Source organism: Kwoniella dejecticola, chromosome 4, assembly GCF_000512565.2.
Source record: "Kwoniella dejecticola CBS 10117 chromosome 4, complete sequence".
NCBI classification, from domain to species: Eukaryota; Fungi; Basidiomycota; class Tremellomycetes; order Tremellales; family Cryptococcaceae; genus Kwoniella; species Kwoniella dejecticola.
This window is the reverse complement of record NC_089304.1, coordinates 1,035,343-1,052,498: the sequence shown is the minus strand read 5'-3', so window position 1 is coordinate 1,052,498 and position 17,156 is coordinate 1,035,343. Positions and strand designations below refer to the sequence as shown.

The window sequence follows — 17,156 nt, the reverse complement described above, 5'->3', positions numbered from 1 at the left end:
CTCTGTGAGCTTTGAGCGGCGAGGAATGTGCCGAAGTTAACGAATGAGTAATCTTTGATAACAAGCTTTGAATCAACTCAACATCATCTTCCTCATGTAATGTTGAACAGGCGGATCGCGTGAAAGGTCCACTCAACTTCACTCATCCAGGACGCGTGAAACTAGGCTCGCCGGATCTAATGTTTAGGCCTGGGCACAAGCAGAGGCGAGGTCATCACGTGACTTGTCGGTAAATGGGTAAACTGTGCATGGTAAACGGCAACCAATTTGACAGGCTGGCACAAAGCGGGTAAGCGAGAAATCCTATATAACCATTCAACAAGCATTCCTATTTTTGACCGCGCAATAGAGTCCCACAATCTGTAGACGTCTCCTTTACGGACGTCCGATTGCAACATTGTTAGTGCAACCACCGTCACGACATCTCTGGCCGCTTCCAGATCAGAAGTCGGCCGCACATCGCTTTTCAAACAGGTCATTCTCAAGCCTTGAGCCGAAACGTTGGCCATGGACAATGATAACGATGCAGGCTTCTCGACAGACGAGGTCGAGCATGATCACAGAATTACTAAAAGTGGCGGCAAGAAAGAAGATGGCAGCAAGGGCGACGGGAAAGATAGGAAGGGGGTCATCAATCGGGTGAACAGTAAGTTTCTCAGTTCACCCAACTCGGTGTAGCGCTAACCTGGCTGTTCCCTTCAGGAGCATGTGTAAGTTTGCAATTTGATTCGATGATGAGCCCATGTACTCAATGCGTAACTAATGCGAGTCACCGACAGAATAATTGTCGACGAATGAAAATGCGATGTGTAGGCGCGGATGATCCCCCTTGTAAACGTTGTCGAAACGGTGGGCTGGAGTGTGTGATGGAAAAACCTGGCAAGCCAGGCAGTGGAGATGGGAATATCGGGGAAGAGTACGTCTTGTTAGCAATTTGCCGAGCAGAAGGACCACTATGATTGATCGCAGTGTGCTTCTTAGCCGAATTCGATCTTTGGAAAGTCAAGTTTCCGCGATGCAAAACACGTTGTCTGATCTGGTGACCACCCTTCGAGCTGGAATGTCATCAGGCAATTCTAATGGTTCTGCCCCTACACCTATACATGCTCATACTACAACGCCAGACTATGCTCCCTCAGTTGGACCTGTTCCTATACCGACATCCACACTTCATGGTCTTATGGCTCCTCCCAGCAATTCACCAACAATGAATCCGTCCGCTATGGACAATTATGGCCGTGTTCCGATGCCAAACCCTGGCAATCCTTTTGCAAGCACACACATCGTCTCCAATCTACCTCAACAAGCCAATTACGGTAATACTTTTTCCGTCTCACCGCATAATAACGCCACGCAACCACCTCGTCGACCAGTCGTGCTTGATGAGAATCTCAGAAGACAAAGTGTGCCTGTTGGTTTTCATCAAGGCCAGTCTACATGGCCCTTGAATCACTTGGCGGAACCGGATCCACATACTCGCCATATGTCTTTACCCCCTTCTCGAGCGGGATCAATGGGCCCCGAAGACATCTTAGGTCCTGAAGAAATCATTAACCCTTTGGGAGAGATGTCGAACATGGCTGGCTTGGTTGAAGCTGCCGTCGAGAGAGCGAGAGAAGAGCAAGCCAAATCCACGAGCGTGGACGGAGAAACCCCTATGAAAAGATCTGGCAGCGAGATGGAAAGGTCGGGATCAGGACCTGAAGACAAGAAGGCTCTGAAACGAGCTCGTTTCGTCCCACCTCACCCTGTCGCTTATGGGCCAGTCATCTACGAATATCAGAACTTACCTCCGATAGCCATAGCACCGGGCTCTAAGGCTGGGCCAAAGAGGCAACACACACACGCATTCCCGGATGCTATCAGTGAAGGCTTAGTATCTGAACAGGAGGGCAGGGAGATGTTCAAGATGTGAGTAGGAGCAGGTAACAATCAGATCATGGCTGACTTATTCACAGCTACTACATGGGGTCATCAAACTTCATTCCTTGTTTCGATCCCAAATACGACACTTGGGAGTCGTGAGTAGGACTTCACCTACCCTTGTGACCGTAGTTGACCTGTCACAGTCTTCGCGCACGATCCCCTTTCGGACTCACTACAATCATCTTTGTCGGTGCTCGTGTACGGGACGGGGGTGGGCCACCCAGCGCGGCGCAGAGCTTATGCCGCTCGCACGCGGAGAAGATCGGTAAGCCAATGACATCCTACATCTCGCCCAAGATTTAGCTGACCATCGCCATAGCTGTAAACACCCTTTTCCATCCCGTTCAGCGGATCGAAGCGGTACAGAGCATGATCTTGCTTTCTGCTTACCGAGACTCTGGGTGGCTTCCCGGAGGACACGCTGTCAGACTAGCTTTAGACATGGGTATCAACCGATCTTTTCTCCATCTCCTTAGAACTGGCATGGGCAAAGGAAAGTCAGAAAGTGATTTAGAGCAAGAGAGATCGCTAGTCGTACAATCCAGGACGTGGCTGTGCCTCTACCTGATGGAGCACCAGATGGCTTACGGGACCGGTCGACCGGCTATCATTCGTGAAGACGAGACTATCCACCAATGTCGACGACTCCTTGAACATCCCTTGTCGATTCCCTCGGACGCGAGACTGGTGTCAACCGTCGAAATGACTGCTCTGCGATCACCTCTGCACATAGAGCTCACTTCGGCACCCGATCTCCCCATAGCTGAAGGCACGCTGAAGCGACTGAAGCAGGCCAACACGGATTTCGATGCTTGGGAGAGGTATTGGGATAGAGTGTTATCGGATCGATTCGGCAAAGGCAAGGGGGACTTCTTCAGGGAATCGTTGGTCATACAGAGACAGTACGCCGAATTGTTCGTTAATTCTCAGCTTCTGCGAGGTATCCGTGAACCCGCAGACGTCGCGAAAATGCCGGAAGAGAAACGTGTATTAGCCATAAGAGCCATGAGGAACGCGCAAAAATGCCTCGATATCTGTTTACACGGTGACAATTATCGAAACGGCTTAAAGTACGCCGTTCATTACACCCACGTCTGCGCCGCATTCGCTGCGTCTTTCTTGATCAGAATCGCCAGATTGTTTCCACATGAGCTGAATCTGAAGAAGACGGCGAAAGACATAGAGGAGCTGGCAAATGTCCTCTCACAGAGTGAGTTCCTCCTCATCGCGTCCAGATCCAAGCTGACACATCCCTCAGTACCGGCGGGCCGATACGCGCGATCGCTCCGCCTGATCTTGCGAAAAGCTAGACGACAGAAGGTGATCCCAGCACCCAGTACTATGCCTTCGCCCAATAAACTCGCAGCGGCTCTTCCACAAGTACCCGGTCATCCAGGTGGCACACCGGTCGATCTTCCTTCAGCTTTGTCGGCTTTCTCGCCTTCACAACTGGTCAACCCATCATACTACCCTAGTCCAGCTCCGGGCGGTGTACCCAACATGTCGCCGAGTTCCGCAGCTGTGTTGATGAATGCTACGAATCAACTCATCAACGACAGTCCGTCCTCTGCTGAACTGTTCGAGTTTGATTCCCTATTTGCTCAGGAGACTATGGAGAGAGCGGGTATTCCTTTGGGAGATGACAACCAATTGCCTCTGTGAGTACATCAAATCGCAGTCTAAATATGACTAACATCTGTACTATAGATTCTTGGACGGTCAATCTCTAGGCTCTTCGGCAAATCAACTTGACATGGCCCCGTATGTCGGATTGGAGCAATTCTTCTTGCCTCAAGAAGTGGACAATCGACTAGCAAATCCGGGGAATGCATTCAACGATGCTAACACTGGCGAAGGCTTCGCGGGCGGAGAAGGTGCATGGTGGTAGGGTCGCGCATAATTACAACAAGCGATGGGAATGTACATACAACTATAATCACCAAAAAAAGAAGAGATGCGCTACCTGTGTACAAGCTACATGTTCCATGATCTCATCGCTTTTGGTTTTTGTACGAGCATAGCCTGATGTATGACAAGATCATGTGTATCAGCCCAAACGCTATCGACGTGCACGATGTTCCTCTAGCGTACTTGAAGGTTTCCATCATGTTCGAGTTTGCTACCGCTTCGATCGAACCCTGATCTTCCTGGGCGTATCGTTAGTATCTTGTTCTTCGAATCTTCGCTTCCCCTTCCGTTTCGCCCCCTTCCTTTCTGGGCTGTCGGTCTGCAGGACGTCCATCGTCCATGTCAACAGATCGCTCCCTGTTCCCGATCACCTCGTCTACACCTGGCACTTTAACATATTCGGTTTCTTTGCCCTCTTTCCAATCGTCCCACGCTTTTTTATACACCTTATCGCTCCAACATTCATCCAAGTAGTTTTCATATATATTTGCTCCATCCAATTTGCCCTGATCATACACTTTGCCTGTCCTCTTTTGCTCCTTGCCTGTTGCAGGATCGTATTTCTTTCCGCCGGGCCGTAAAGCATACCGGAGAGATCTAGTTCTACCCATCTGGATGAATTTGCGACAGACATCCATACTACGGGTTATTGACGGTTCCTTAGCTTCGTAAACCACCGTATAGGGGCTATCGAGCGGTTAAAGAGACAGAGGCGAGAGCCACCAAGAGACAGAAGAGCGTGGTGTCGTCAAGAGGGCAGACGGGTCACGCGAGGGTGAGTCATGTGAAACGCGATGGAAGGCGAGCCAGACCAAGCAGAGCGTATCGGAACGGGAGGAAAGGCGAGAGACCAAACGACGAGCAGAGGGTTCCCAATCAAGTCAAGCTCGTAATGAAGCGAATCACAGGAAAGGGGTTCATAATCGCTTGCAACCACGACTCACCCTACGAAGTCATTCCGATCCCTGTAGCAGCCTCTATCAGCGGTCATACAGCGAGGCACATGACGATGTTCGACCGGCTGGCATCACCTGTATCCCTCAAAACACTTCCATATGGCCTCTGCGCTTTTCCTAGCTTCTTCTGCATTCTTGAATTTCCATAACGGTTTGATGTTTTCGGAGTAGCCAGGTGTCGTGAATACCCCTACTTCATTCTTTGTCGCTGCATACGATGATGGAGTGTATTGCTTGCGCGAGGTCATCGTGCGAATGCTGAGGGATCCTGCCCGCCAACGGGTCAAGCTGAACATCAGTACATGGAGGGAAGGAACAGGTTATCAAGGTAAAAAGGTGGACAACAGATGTGGAGGTTTGACGCCAAGATCGAGCCATCACCACCGCCCCGCGATCATTTGACCGCAGTATTCAGCATGCTCCCGCTAGCGTCGTGCCAGACCTAACAGACACTGATCATCATGGCACAAGGCACATTACAGGTGATGTTCGGGTATTGAACCCGTCGATTCGCAATCGATGGCAAGCAATGAGGGAATTCATGTCAGGGAGAGTATGAGATCGTATATAACATTAGGAACGTCCATAACAAACGTATTAATGCGTAAGATATGCGTAAGGGATATATAAAGGGTCGTATCTTCTGGTGGTAATGTAGCAGAAGCGCGTCTTCCTCAGCTATTCATATTGCTTAGGCGATAAATCTAAGGGCAGTAGCTACGAAGCCCATGACGACAGCAGCGGCACCGGCGTTTTCTCGAGTAAGGAAGGCAGCGGACGAACCGGAACCGGAAGCGGAGGCAGAAGCAGAAGAAGCAGCACCAGTAGCAGAGCCAGAGGCTCTAGATGAGGTGGCTCCAGATGATCCAGAAGCAGCTGCGGATGATCCACCAGCAGAAGCAGAAGCAGATGATCCGGAAGCAGAAGCGGAAGTACTGCTACCGCTGTTGGTTCCGAGACAGCTGGTGGAGGAACCTTGCTGAACGACAACGGGGGACTGCAATGCGCTTGATCAGCTTGCGTGAGCTATCCATGCCTGACCCGACTCACACTGTAGGCTATGTTTCCACTTCCATCAGTGATCTTGATGGTGCTGAGCAAGGTGTATTGTCAGTCAATTTTGCGATAGTAACTCGGGGAATGGGAGCCAAGATGCGCCGCGGTGAATCGAGAGCGAGAGTTGCCAGAAACTCACATATTGGTTCCTGAAGCAATGTCTACAGTCCAGGTGACGGGAGATGAGTCTGCGTTTGGCAAGTTCTCGAGCTAAAAGAAATATGTTTCAGAAAAAGCACGCCTGTCAATGTGCTATGAAACTTGCTTACAGCGGCAGCACTTGCTTGACCCCCAGGAAGGATGGAGAGGTAATAAGGAGAGGCAGAACCACCTGAAAAGGTGATAGAGGTTGGTTGACACTCGATCAACGAGGCCTATCGGTTTATCGTCAGCGTTATGATCACCTTTTGCCGCTGACCCGCAGCAGACTTACAGGAGTGTTGATGGTGAGCGCGTTCACGGCAGCAACAACGGTGGAAAGAGCGGCGAGCTTGGTTGGGAACATCATGATGAAGGATGGATTAGGTCGAGTTTGTAGAACAAACAGGATACGCCGATATTTATGAAGTTGGATGAAGAAGACAAGATGAAAAGTTTGATGTTGTCTTCATGTATTTACTATTCTATTGGTATGTGGGGGCAATCAGGAATTCTTTTTGTCATGCACGCATTTTCATTCATTTATTTATTCTGTGCATGCGGAAGATCACCCTGCATGGGGCTCACCGCGCAATCAATCACTTTTTCTCTCGCTATACTCAAGCTGCGTACGCTGTCGCATCTCCCTTTTACGTGGGAATTAAGTAAACTTGCAAGTCGTGCAAAGTCGCAAGAACCCCTACGAGGGAAAGCGAGGAAGGAAAGATAAAAGCCCACGCGTCATTTGAAACAAAGTTTGTTGCGGACGCGTCCAACCGACGGGGACAAATTGCACTACTCAGATCAGTTGAGGCTGTGCCAAATCACCGCATGCAGATGAGTGGAAACACGAGAGGAAGAAAAAATCGCACGAGCCAAGGATCCCATGAGACCATATTCGGGTACGCGCACCGTCCGCTCATATGAGATAAACATATCGTGCTGCAGTAACAATACAAACCGATGTTCTGTGATACAAGAAACTAGCTTTGATGGCAGTGTGTAATACAGTAAGTGGGAGAAGCTAATAAATCCAAGCAGATAAAGCACAAAAGATGAAACGGCGAGAGCCGCTCAACTATTGCTGCTCTCGGCAAGCTACTTTACAGGAACAAGGCGCACTGCTACGTCATCCTGTTCTTACCCCTACCAGCTTGTTGACCCTATGATTCGTTACGTAAATCTTGCCAACTAGCACCTTCCTGTTCTTTACCTGCGAATGATTCCCCTTATTTTTGTATGTCCATCTCTCGGTTTCCTGATTTGATAGACGTCCAAACCCTCATCTTTACTCTCTCTATCTGTCACCATTGATGATCACTACTCCTCAACAGCTCAATTAGCTCGGCAGCATGCTCGTATCCATCAACCTGTAGACCTAGTACAGCATGAGGATGTCACATCGCCACCGCGCCGCCAAGATGACTGATTTGTAAGACACAGCTTAGTGTCACTTTTAGCATAAAATACCCTGTAATTCGAAACGTTACCCAGCAAGACAACAAAAGATACGATACCAAACATCAACAATCATATTACATGAATACTTGCGAGGAACATACCGACATGACCGCCAAAGTCATCTCAGACACGATGCCGCGGCCACCAACCTCTCCTCAAATCCTCACGCCTGTCTCTGATCAATCACATGATCCGCCACAGCTTCACATTAACTCGGATGGCGAGGACAAGGTGATCTCTTCTCATCCGCCAGTCTCTCTCCTCACAGCGTTGATCCAATCTTCCGATCACAAGCCGACCAAACATCATCCTCAGACTTCTGAGCTGATGACGTCTCACTCCTCGACGCCCTCCACTGCCTTTTCGAGTCCACGCGCACCCGGCCATGGTATCCTTCAGCAAGCAAAGTCTCCCGAAAATCTAGCTGCTCAAGGAGGATCCATCCTGAGACGGGAGAGTAACAGTGGTCTCTCCGATGAGGGTCACGTAGGACTTGGCCTGGGAGGGATGGAAGCACTGACTAGCAGATTGGAGAAGGTTGAGGAGAAGCGTGAACGTATTGGCTGGGCTGACGAGGTCGATCATCCTCCTGTAAGCGACTTCGCAATGCACCTCTTCCTTGTGCTCCCCTGATGGCCACCAAATGGAGTCTGTGCTCCTGATCGAAGCAGGATGCCCAGCTCACTTCTTTCTTGATAGCGTACGAACGCCCTCAAGTTTGCCGTTGCCCCTCATCCCAATCACCCCGGGCCGGAGTCTGGATTCCGGCCACTATCGCCGCCATCCGACGACGAGCTCGACGGCGATATAGACGATGGCTACCAAGAAGACGAAGAAGACGGTTTCGACTCGGATGATTCGCAAGGCTCTCAGATAGACCCCCGCTTTCCCTTTGCTCGACCTACCAACTTCGGACAACATCCACGTTATATCGGTGGCACGCGCATTCCGTCACAAGAGACCGCACCTGCTCCCGCTTTACTACCCCCTCCTTCGCGCAGGGGTCGGGGTCATGTACGCGTAGACGAAGAATCGACTGCTCAGGATAAAACATGTTCCCGTCATCGAAGTCCACCGCCCGTCAGATCCCGCTCCTCGAGCGGTCACCGATCGTCCAGACCCTTGCCACGCAGTCCTACCGGCCGGCTATCGGACGCTGGACCCCGTGAAGGCCGAGCAGGAAGTCCAATGCCCGGACCCATTTCTGACGAGTCGGAAGATGAAGCAGAACATATCAATGGACCAGAAGAAATCCCAGAACAAGCTAGAACCCTTGCAGCAGGATGGCGAAGCGATGATGCTGTATTTTATGGCCCGCATGCCAAGCAAGTCAACCCTATCCGCCGCATACGGCCTCGTCGACACAGCTCGGCTTTAGATAATTCGGTCTTTGTCGACTCTGAGGAAGAGGACAAGGAAGGACTGCAGCCATCGATTAGCGGGATCGGCAACTTCTTTCGTAGGGCGTCAGAGCACATTCCTGGTTTTCGTCGTCCTTCTGCCGGGATGGACCGAGTGAGTTCAGGAGGCGGCAGCGAATCTATCGCCCATAGAGCGTCAACACCTTGTCCGCCTGCTCTCGATAACACTCCCGCCTTAGCGCAAAACCGATTCGCAAGTGATGCGAGCGATGTCTCGGGAGGTCTGACCCACCGATTAGAGACAGCTCTCGCCACTCCGTCCGCACCTAGTTCGGCGGCGGTGTCAAGGAACCCATCAGTCGTAAAACGCCCAGAAACCATCTTAAACACAGCTGGTTCAGCTCAAATTGCAGCCAAAACCTCTGCTCAGGCCATACCTACATCGAAGGGCGAAGAGCAATTGGGCTGGACGGATGAAGCATTATTAGAAATTCGCAGATCCAGAAAGTCTGATCATCACATGTAATCAAATCAAGTTATGCCATGTTGTTCTCAGTATCCATATACGCATTATAATCGATTGTAGCCTTAGATAGACATGCATAATGAGCAGTGTGAACTGTCGAGGTTGGTCCGCCGGAAAATGGACGAGTGCGCACAGCATGCCGGAGACGCCGGGGTCGTCTAGTCATCAGTCATCAAGTATGCATACTCAAATCAGGAGTGCTGCATTGGCATATGTTCTAATAATCATCAAGGAAGGCAAGCGACCGTGGTGGTAAATTACATGATTGGCATTGTGTTGACGAGAAAGAGAGATTTAGAGCTATTCTGTTTCGTGATCTTGATTGTCTTCAGCGGATTCTGGAAAAAAAGGAAAAAGACCCAATCTATATACACTAGACAGACTCAGTCTTCATCAAACATTCGGAACTCTGACATATTTCACTTTGTCTCCGGGATCCACAGGGCTCCCTATTGAGATTGACCCAATTCAAGCTTAAGTCTCGCCACAGCTTCCTCGAGGGAAGGCGGATCATGATGGACTTCGAGTTTTGGCGCACCGCCGTGTCCGGAAGCAGCAGCTTCGGCTTCTCTGGCTTCTCTTTCCGCTCGCCTTTTTCTAGCGGAAGAGAAGTCCGGCGCGGAAAGATTGAAGAAGACCCATGGCTACGTATACGAATGTTAGCGGATGTGCTCTGACAAGGTAATGAACAGCTAGACTTACGGGCACACAATTGGCGACCGCTCTTCGCATTCCGGTCGAAAGACATTGAAGACCGATTTGATACGCAGCTATACACGAGCCGATCAGCCTACATACCACGTCCATTGCCTTCAATGCTCACAGTTCATCCAGCCGAAACCTTCGCGAGGCACATACTTAAACTCGGTACCTTGGTTTCCGCTGTCAAGAGCATTAGTGCAATTCGCCTTTCAACGACTAGATCAACGTGATGCTCACTATTCAGCATCTACCATGTGACTGAGCTCGACTGCATCGAATTTCTCCGGGACGATACCGTTGAAGTCCACGAACGAGAGTGTCATCCTGTTGCGTGACGTCAATCGCGATCGATGTCTGACAGGTCCCGCAGCTTACATGTAAATCCATCTGTAAGCCAGTCGAGCGGCATCATCAACGAACCCATATCTTTCAAGGCCAACCCAGGCCATGATTTGGTGTGGTGGCCAAGCGTATGGGTAATCTAGCCGAAGTGTCAGCTTCCGATGCGCTGCGAGATATGCAGATCGCTCACCCCATTGTCGGTTCGGTCTATCCAAAGAAATGATACCCCTAGACTCCTCCGTTCCGGACACGAGACCACCAGCGACCTCGAATTTAGGCAAAGCATGTCTGACAAGCTTCAAAGCTTGAGTCTCAGATGCGCATCCAGCCCACAGCGGCCAAAGGGCGGTGACAGACTCGTATCGGGCTTGCTTCTTAGCTTTGGTGTCATAATCGAAGTACATCCCATAACCGTCGTTCCAACAAAGTTCGTCCATCACGTCTTTTCTTCGAGCAGCCCTTTCGAACCAATGCTTGCTTGTCTGGATAGTAGCGGTAGATGATTGTCGTGGAGCCCCTTCCGCGAACGCTTCTACCGTGATAGGCCAGGGCGAGAGCGGGAATTCTTCCTCGAGATCCATCTCCCCATCAAATGCCACGTCAATGGCGGAAGCGATATCAAATTCGTACTGAATATCAGCGATGCTTCCAATCTTGACAAACTCACCTTGTACAACAGAGAATTTAAGTCCACGGTACCAAGATCCCCACATTTCCTGTCCAATCGGTACGAAGTATCATGGCCTGATTCTCGCACTCCTCGATCATGCAAGAAGTACTCGTCTAATTCGGGTTCCGCGATAGTCAAATTGTTATAGCCATCGATGTACTCGTTGACTGAGATACCCAGTTTTTGCGCATAGGGTTGGAGGATATGCGTGAAATGGGTAGCTTCCGTTTCGGGCGGGATACCCAGTCCTACGGGTCGATATCTGGAAAGTCCAGAAGCGGGATCGAGCGAAGGTGTCGACATCCAGTATGAGTGATACTCCTTGATGGCAGCTTGGATGACTCGTTTCAACCACGATTTGTTCTCCTCTTTCTGCGAACGGTCAAGTTGATTGTAGATCTGCAAGGCAAGATCGGTGAGGAAAGGTGGTTGAGATCGAGCGAGGTACTGTTGGAACAGCTCAGCCGGCTGTACGATCCAGCGAAGAGGGACCACTCACGTATGATCGGTTTCCATTCAGCACCTTGTTGTAGTGCTTGATTTCGAAGATGCAGTGCTCCACGATACTCTTCGCTATGTCGATTTTTCCGTCCACCAGCAATCCCAATGCCATGAAATACTGAAGATCAGCTAGATCCAGAGCGAGAATAGACTTACACTATCCCAACCGTACTTCTCGTTGAACCTAGCTCCGGGCACGATAAATGGAAGAGCTTCGAGTTTGACTTTACCGTCCTTGTCAACCTTTTTGTCCATCGCCAAAGCTAAAATACCTGGCTTATCGTTCAAACTCTTGACAAAAGCAGGATCGTCACATTTTTCTGGCAGTATATCAACCGTGAGGTTGAGATTCGGTTTCTCACGACCACTACAATCATCAGCAATGATGCTCATCACATTGAGACTCACATTTGGCGGTAATGCTCAGCCATTTCCTCCTCGCCGTGAGGGATGTATATTCTCGCTTTAGTGTGCTGGCTTCGGTTCTTCGGATCCGCACAAGCGACTTCGAGACCTTCAGCATCGATTCGCCTGGTCAAAGCGTTCCAGAAGGAATTCTTGATCATTCGAGACAAACGATCAACCGGATTCTCCGCCAGTCGTGCTTCATCCAGAACGATACGCTTTCGCCCGTAGTCCCTGGCCAGAGCAAGTTCTTGTAACAGATTGGAGAGCATGTATGTTCCACGGATATCGAAAGCTTTATGCGCGTTTGAACTAGCTGTACCTAGAGAAAGTAACTTGGGGCCAGAATCGTAAATGGAGATTTGGAAACTAAGCTCGTTAGCAAGAGTCGATTTTCGGTATCACTTACTTCCTATCGGTGTCCTCTTGCTCGAGCACGACTCGCATGGTCTCTTCGACATCGATCAGAAATCGTCGAGGGGCGGATGCAGTAATTTCATCTACTTGTCAGCTAGCCCCGGCACAACGCGAGCTCACCATGCGACAATCGTCGGTTTCGTGATATCTTCTCGCCTCCCATTTCGGCAGGTCGTCTCTTGGTAGTTCCGGCGACACCCGACTACGACATCAGCGTGACTCACGCGGATCTGCACTCACGTTACTGAAAGTTCTCGCTCGGGTCCACACCTCTGCACCTCCATAGTATTCGTGAGGTTCAGCGTGGACATCGGGCAGCTTGGTCTCCTTGAGACCGAGTTTACCGACTCTCTGTGCGAGATTGGCCACCGGCGGGCTGGTGGCACCGTTTGTTTGCGGAAGGGGAGGTGGGATACCGGCGCCGACAGCAGCAAGCGGATCAGCTACCGAAGGATCGGTCGGCGTCGTCGAAGCAGAGGCAGCAGTCGAGGATGGAACATCGTGCTCAATGAATAGGAGATTTTTGGGGACGGGGAGCTATAACTGAGTCAGCACAAAGGCTTAGGACTTGTGTCCAGGGTCCACCCACCTTCGCTTTATCTTCCTGAGCTGTTGACATTGTCCAAAAATTTGTTTGCTGAATTGAAGCGAACTAGTGGCGATGGTCGATGTTAGGAAGTGATGTTTCAGGCTCGGCTCTTTATAGATGTCTTATCGATAGAAGCGATGTAGATATGGGGATATTAGCGAGGAACTGCTGTCAAAGGAAAAGCTTGAAAGGTGCCACCTGGCGTGGGGAAAGTAACAAGGTTGTGATCAGCTCGTATCCGTCATTGCATCCGGATCAAGGGCAACGAAAGCGAGCACGTAAAGAGCATGAGAAAACGATAAGGTTGATTCGACGGGTAGTCGTACGCTTGTTTACAAATATGTTGGGTTGAGATTGATGAGCCTCGCGGAAATGATTCAGGAGAATGGAGCGAAGAAAGGTTCACGTCGGTGCTGGACCGGGGAGGAGAAGCAGACTACACGAGAAGGTCGCAGGAGGAAGCGATAGGGAAAATGGAAATCCACTGGACTGTCAAAGGAGAGATGAGGGAATGCTAGAATTCAGATATCATAGTAGTGGCGAGAGAACGGATTGACTAGCCAGGTCGCCAAATAGTGGAAAAGCATATATGGCAATGCGTCAGTCGGAGGAGAGATTTGAAAACGAGGTGGGGATGATCTCCAAGTGTACAGAAGGGAATGGTCAAGTGACGGAAGGATCGACGGATCCTCTCGGATCGGGGATCTCTCGAGCAACTCGAAAGGAGTGATCATGTCTGATGAACGATCGTGTGACCTCCAGAAGAAGGCCAGAAATGGGGATATGGTTGCTGGAACATGATAGACAGATGACGAACCCCACAAATCCGGGTAATACGAGGGAGGACGGATCGCTTATTACTTGCTCAACTTACCCAATCCAAGATACCACAACACCCACTCGTTTCCTCTGTGAAAGCTTCCGACTGAGATCGAGCACAATGCTAAATTGGAATGCGAAATATGCTAGGAATCACCAGAGGATGAAAGCAGTGTCAGCTCGAGACTGCTGTCGATATTGACAAGTTGAAAGGAGCAAGAAATGGAGTCCTTTGTAGTCATTTGGGCAGATGTATCACTTACAATTGAGTAAGAGATCAACCAGATCAGGTCCTGGAAGCAATCGTGAGCGTACCAAGCAAACCGAGGTGTGACCGTGTCGAAACGAAGTATATGGAATTGAGCTAGGTGCTCTATCAAGGGGGTTGGCGATAAGGTGGAGGTTTGAGATTTGAGGACCGTTCCCGATGAATTGCGTTCGTTCTTCACGTTTGGAAATCCACCCAGGCAAAGTGCTCTCGGAAAGATGGGTTTGGGACGATGTTTTATATGATATGGATATGTATTGATAGATGGTGGTGCACTGTCAGAATGACATGCAAGGTTTTTAATGGGTGCGGGGTAATAAATAGTCAGTGGCTAATGGAGCTAAGCTGGAATCAGCTCAACACGTTGTAACCGAGTGAAATTGAAAATGATGCAATAATATGTGAGTTACCCTGCTATTAGGAAAATCATCCGATAGAACCCTTTATACATCCAGTCAACCTTGCATTTCGGATACATATTTTCAAACAAATGATCAATCAGTGCATATGTATATGGCCTCTTTCCTCCCCATGCAGCTCCGATCATGATCGACAATACTGAGATCCCAGTGTCATGTGCTAGTCGATCTATATGCTTGGTCTGAGAGGGCATGCATTCTCCTCGATGTCAAAGGATGATAACCCCTATCTACATCCGTTGCGGAAAGCCAAACAAGGTTGTTTTTTTTAATCGCAATACACCGTTAGCTTCCTTCCCTTCCGAGCTCCTTTCCCGCTACAAGTAGTCGAATTTTTGACAGACTGTTGGAGCTATGATCCCCTCTAGCGTAAAGTGTCCATGTACATTGTCTATAACTTTGGTCCAAGCTATACAGCAACACACGGCCCCTTATGCACTGATATGTGTTGAAAACCGCGCTTGGTCTCGGCGTACCCCGGCCGGCTATACGGCTAACCAGCTTCACTCGAGATTCCAGATTGAACATCCTGTCTTTATGATTGACAGCGACACCTAAAGAGCGGAATGACCAGTATGTCTCAGAGTGCTGTGTGGTAAGTAACATCTTGGTCTGTGGATCATAGCTAGCCCCGTGCTGATTGGTGATTGCTTGCGACTAATCAGGGAGCTGGTTGAGCCTTATCTGGTCAACTCCGGGTTCTACAAAATCCCAGATCCCAGTGAGTGTCTGAATGAGGTGAACTTCGGATTCTGAAATCCTGACTGACCTCGCGCATCCTTTTAGCATATGGCAGGTACTCGCTACCACCTCATCCTCCCCATCGGATCCTGGTCGATGATACAAATGTGTCACACAAATATCGAAGAGTATTCCTGCGGCCATTCAGCTCATTTGCGGACAAACACGAGGCATTCGATACAACCCAAGTGATCCATGCAGAAGACGTGAACCTGACAGAAGACGAGATCTATCGAGGCTTGCAACTAGGAGGAAGATGGATCTGCTATAGCACTTGGGAGCTCAAGGCTGAGCCGGACGGAGGTTGGGAGGGTAACGGAAAAGGGTTGGGCAAAGATATAATTCTGGCTCACGGTGAGTCTCCGACGCAGAATTGCACCTTGCTGATCATATTCAGGTCTCGGCGATTATGGACTGAGATACACGCCTCATGTTCATCATTTCCTAAAAGCTGGATTTAGAGTCATCATACCTGATTTACCCTCAGCAAGTACACACTTCGTCAATCTTGTTGACAACAGCTGATCTGGGATGTAGTACGGTCGATCAACCGGTGTGCATTCGTACCTACCTTCGTTTATCCTTCTGCCGGCTGCTCTGCATGTAGTCCTTACAGATGTGGTTCAACAAGATCTATTGAGGGGGAAAGATCAGAGGAAGGTATTCTTATGTGGAGCGTAAGTCATCTGATGCTTTTTGGGAGAATCGCAATCACGCTGACGATCTCGCAGATCTATGGGCGGATGGACAGTGTAGGTAAATGATCAACGTCTGCGCAAGCTGATCTTCAGTCTATACTACCTGCTCAAGTATCCTCCTTCGTCATCGGCGACAGAAGTGGCTGCTCGAGCGAGTCAGCCAGACTGCCCATTACCTGAAGAAGGTGACGGAACAGGTTACGATAGGCTTGAGCGGCTCCGAAAAGACGAGAAAGTCCGAATAGATATAGCTGGAGCGTTTGTCATCTGTCCCATGGTGGAAGGTGAGCTGAGAGTCTCCCCTTCCCCCCCCCCCTCCTCTTCCCAAACGTATGCTAAACTGTGTGTTAACCCGCTGTGAAGTCTCGAAAGAATCGCGGCCCTCGAAGTTCCTCGAATATATAGGTCGAGCCATTTCTTTCATAGCAGGCCCCTTACCCTTCGTTCAAGGTGTGAGGGGAAATGTATCGGATGATCCGAGAGTAGAAGAAGATTTTGATTCTGATCGTAAGTCATCGTCGGTCCGACTGTAAATGCTGATTAGAGATGTTATAGCCTTATGTTATCATGGGCTACTCAGGATAGGAACTGGTCTAGCCGCAGTGCAAGCCATGACTGAACTCGAGAAGCGAGCTTCAGAGATCGATATACCCATAAGATTGATACATGGCAATAAAGATAGAGCGACTTCGCACCTCGGGACCCTCAAGCTGTTCGATAGACTACCTAATGCTGATAAGGAAATTCAGATCTACGACGGGTATGAACACGGTGAGTTGCACTTGAGTGCGAGCTACGTGGATTCGTGGCTGATTTTACTGGCCCAGTCATGATGAAAGTCGGCATTGATGCAGCGGATGACGAGAAGCGTCAACGGGTATTGGCAGATTGGAGAAATTGGTTGTTACAGCGATGTTGATTAGCATTAGCATTATGAATACATGCATACGTAATACATTTGTCTCAGAGCGCCACACGATGCAAACTCCGTATAGTGCGGCGAAATGAGGGGAGGTCCATGCGTGTAATTGGTGTGGTAAAAGCGCGTCCTCAACATCGTGGGCGCGTCAGTGAGAGAGTCAGATAATCAGACAATCAACAACTAGTAACAATTAACAATTTAATCCCTCAATCATCATTGACTACCACTTCATCCTCAACTCAACTGATCAACACTCCTTAACAACCTACCTGAACGTCGACATCCACCTGTCAGTCTTTCTTTGTTGTGAGTGTACCCCGGAGTCCGACGA

The 17,156-nt window shown here is 49.6% G+C and overlaps 6 protein-coding genes across 6 annotated transcripts; 3 read left to right on the top strand and 3 right to left on the bottom strand.

Annotated features, from left to right (window-relative positions):
- Positions 1-507: 507 nt before the first annotated feature.
- Positions 508-3,814, top strand: I303_103659 (uncharacterized protein; the record flags this gene model as incomplete). Its single annotated transcript, XM_018406999.1, has 9 exons — positions 508-646; positions 703-710; positions 780-916; positions 982-1,911; positions 1,959-2,021; positions 2,070-2,191; positions 2,246-3,136; positions 3,185-3,584; positions 3,634-3,814. 9 exons carry the CDS (start codon positions 508-510, stop codon positions 3,812-3,814), a joined length of 2,871 nt encoding a protein of 956 aa, XP_018263807.1.
- A 271-nt stretch (positions 3,815-4,085) lies between these two features.
- On the bottom strand, positions 4,086-5,038 carry I303_103658 (uncharacterized protein; the record flags this gene model as incomplete). Its single annotated transcript, XM_018406998.2, has 3 exons — positions 4,086-4,473; positions 4,779-4,799; positions 4,866-5,038. The coding sequence occupies 3 exons, from the start codon at positions 5,036-5,038 to the stop codon at positions 4,086-4,088; spliced, it is 582 nt and encodes a 193-aa protein (XP_018263806.2).
- Positions 5,039-5,481: 443 nt separating this feature from the next.
- I303_103657 (uncharacterized protein) lies at positions 5,482-6,354 on the bottom strand (the record flags this gene model as incomplete). The annotated part of the gene is made up of 5 exons (XM_018406997.1): positions 5,482-5,787; positions 5,841-5,883; positions 5,986-6,056; positions 6,116-6,220; positions 6,280-6,354. 5 exons carry the CDS (start codon positions 6,352-6,354, stop codon positions 5,482-5,484), a joined length of 600 nt encoding a protein of 199 aa, XP_018263805.1.
- Positions 6,355-7,577: 1,223 nt separating this feature from the next.
- On the top strand, positions 7,578-9,332 carry I303_103656 (uncharacterized protein; the record flags this gene model as incomplete). Its single annotated transcript, XM_018406996.1, has 2 exons — positions 7,578-8,036; positions 8,145-9,332. The coding sequence occupies 2 exons, from the start codon at positions 7,578-7,580 to the stop codon at positions 9,330-9,332; spliced, it is 1,647 nt and encodes a 548-aa protein (XP_018263804.1).
- Positions 9,333-9,781: 449 nt separating this feature from the next.
- Positions 9,782-12,988, bottom strand: I303_103655 (uncharacterized protein; the record flags this gene model as incomplete). Its single annotated transcript, XM_065968801.1, has 13 exons — positions 9,782-9,976; positions 10,035-10,102; positions 10,156-10,214; positions 10,272-10,358; positions 10,410-10,515; positions 10,567-11,005; positions 11,071-11,493; positions 11,546-11,614; positions 11,704-11,836; positions 11,956-12,274; positions 12,490-12,571; positions 12,640-12,906; positions 12,959-12,988. 13 exons carry the CDS (start codon positions 12,986-12,988, stop codon positions 9,782-9,784), a joined length of 2,277 nt encoding a protein of 758 aa, XP_065824873.1.
- Positions 12,989-15,039: 2,051 nt separating this feature from the next.
- I303_103654 (uncharacterized protein) lies at positions 15,040-16,822 on the top strand (the record flags this gene model as incomplete). Its single annotated transcript, XM_065968800.1, has 10 exons — positions 15,040-15,059; positions 15,130-15,185; positions 15,251-15,559; positions 15,603-15,691; positions 15,743-15,882; positions 15,937-15,957; positions 16,111-16,187; positions 16,267-16,410; positions 16,459-16,674; positions 16,731-16,822. The coding sequence occupies 10 exons, from the start codon at positions 15,040-15,042 to the stop codon at positions 16,820-16,822; spliced, it is 1,164 nt and encodes a 387-aa protein (XP_065824872.1).
- Between the last annotated feature and the right edge of the window lie 334 nt (positions 16,823-17,156).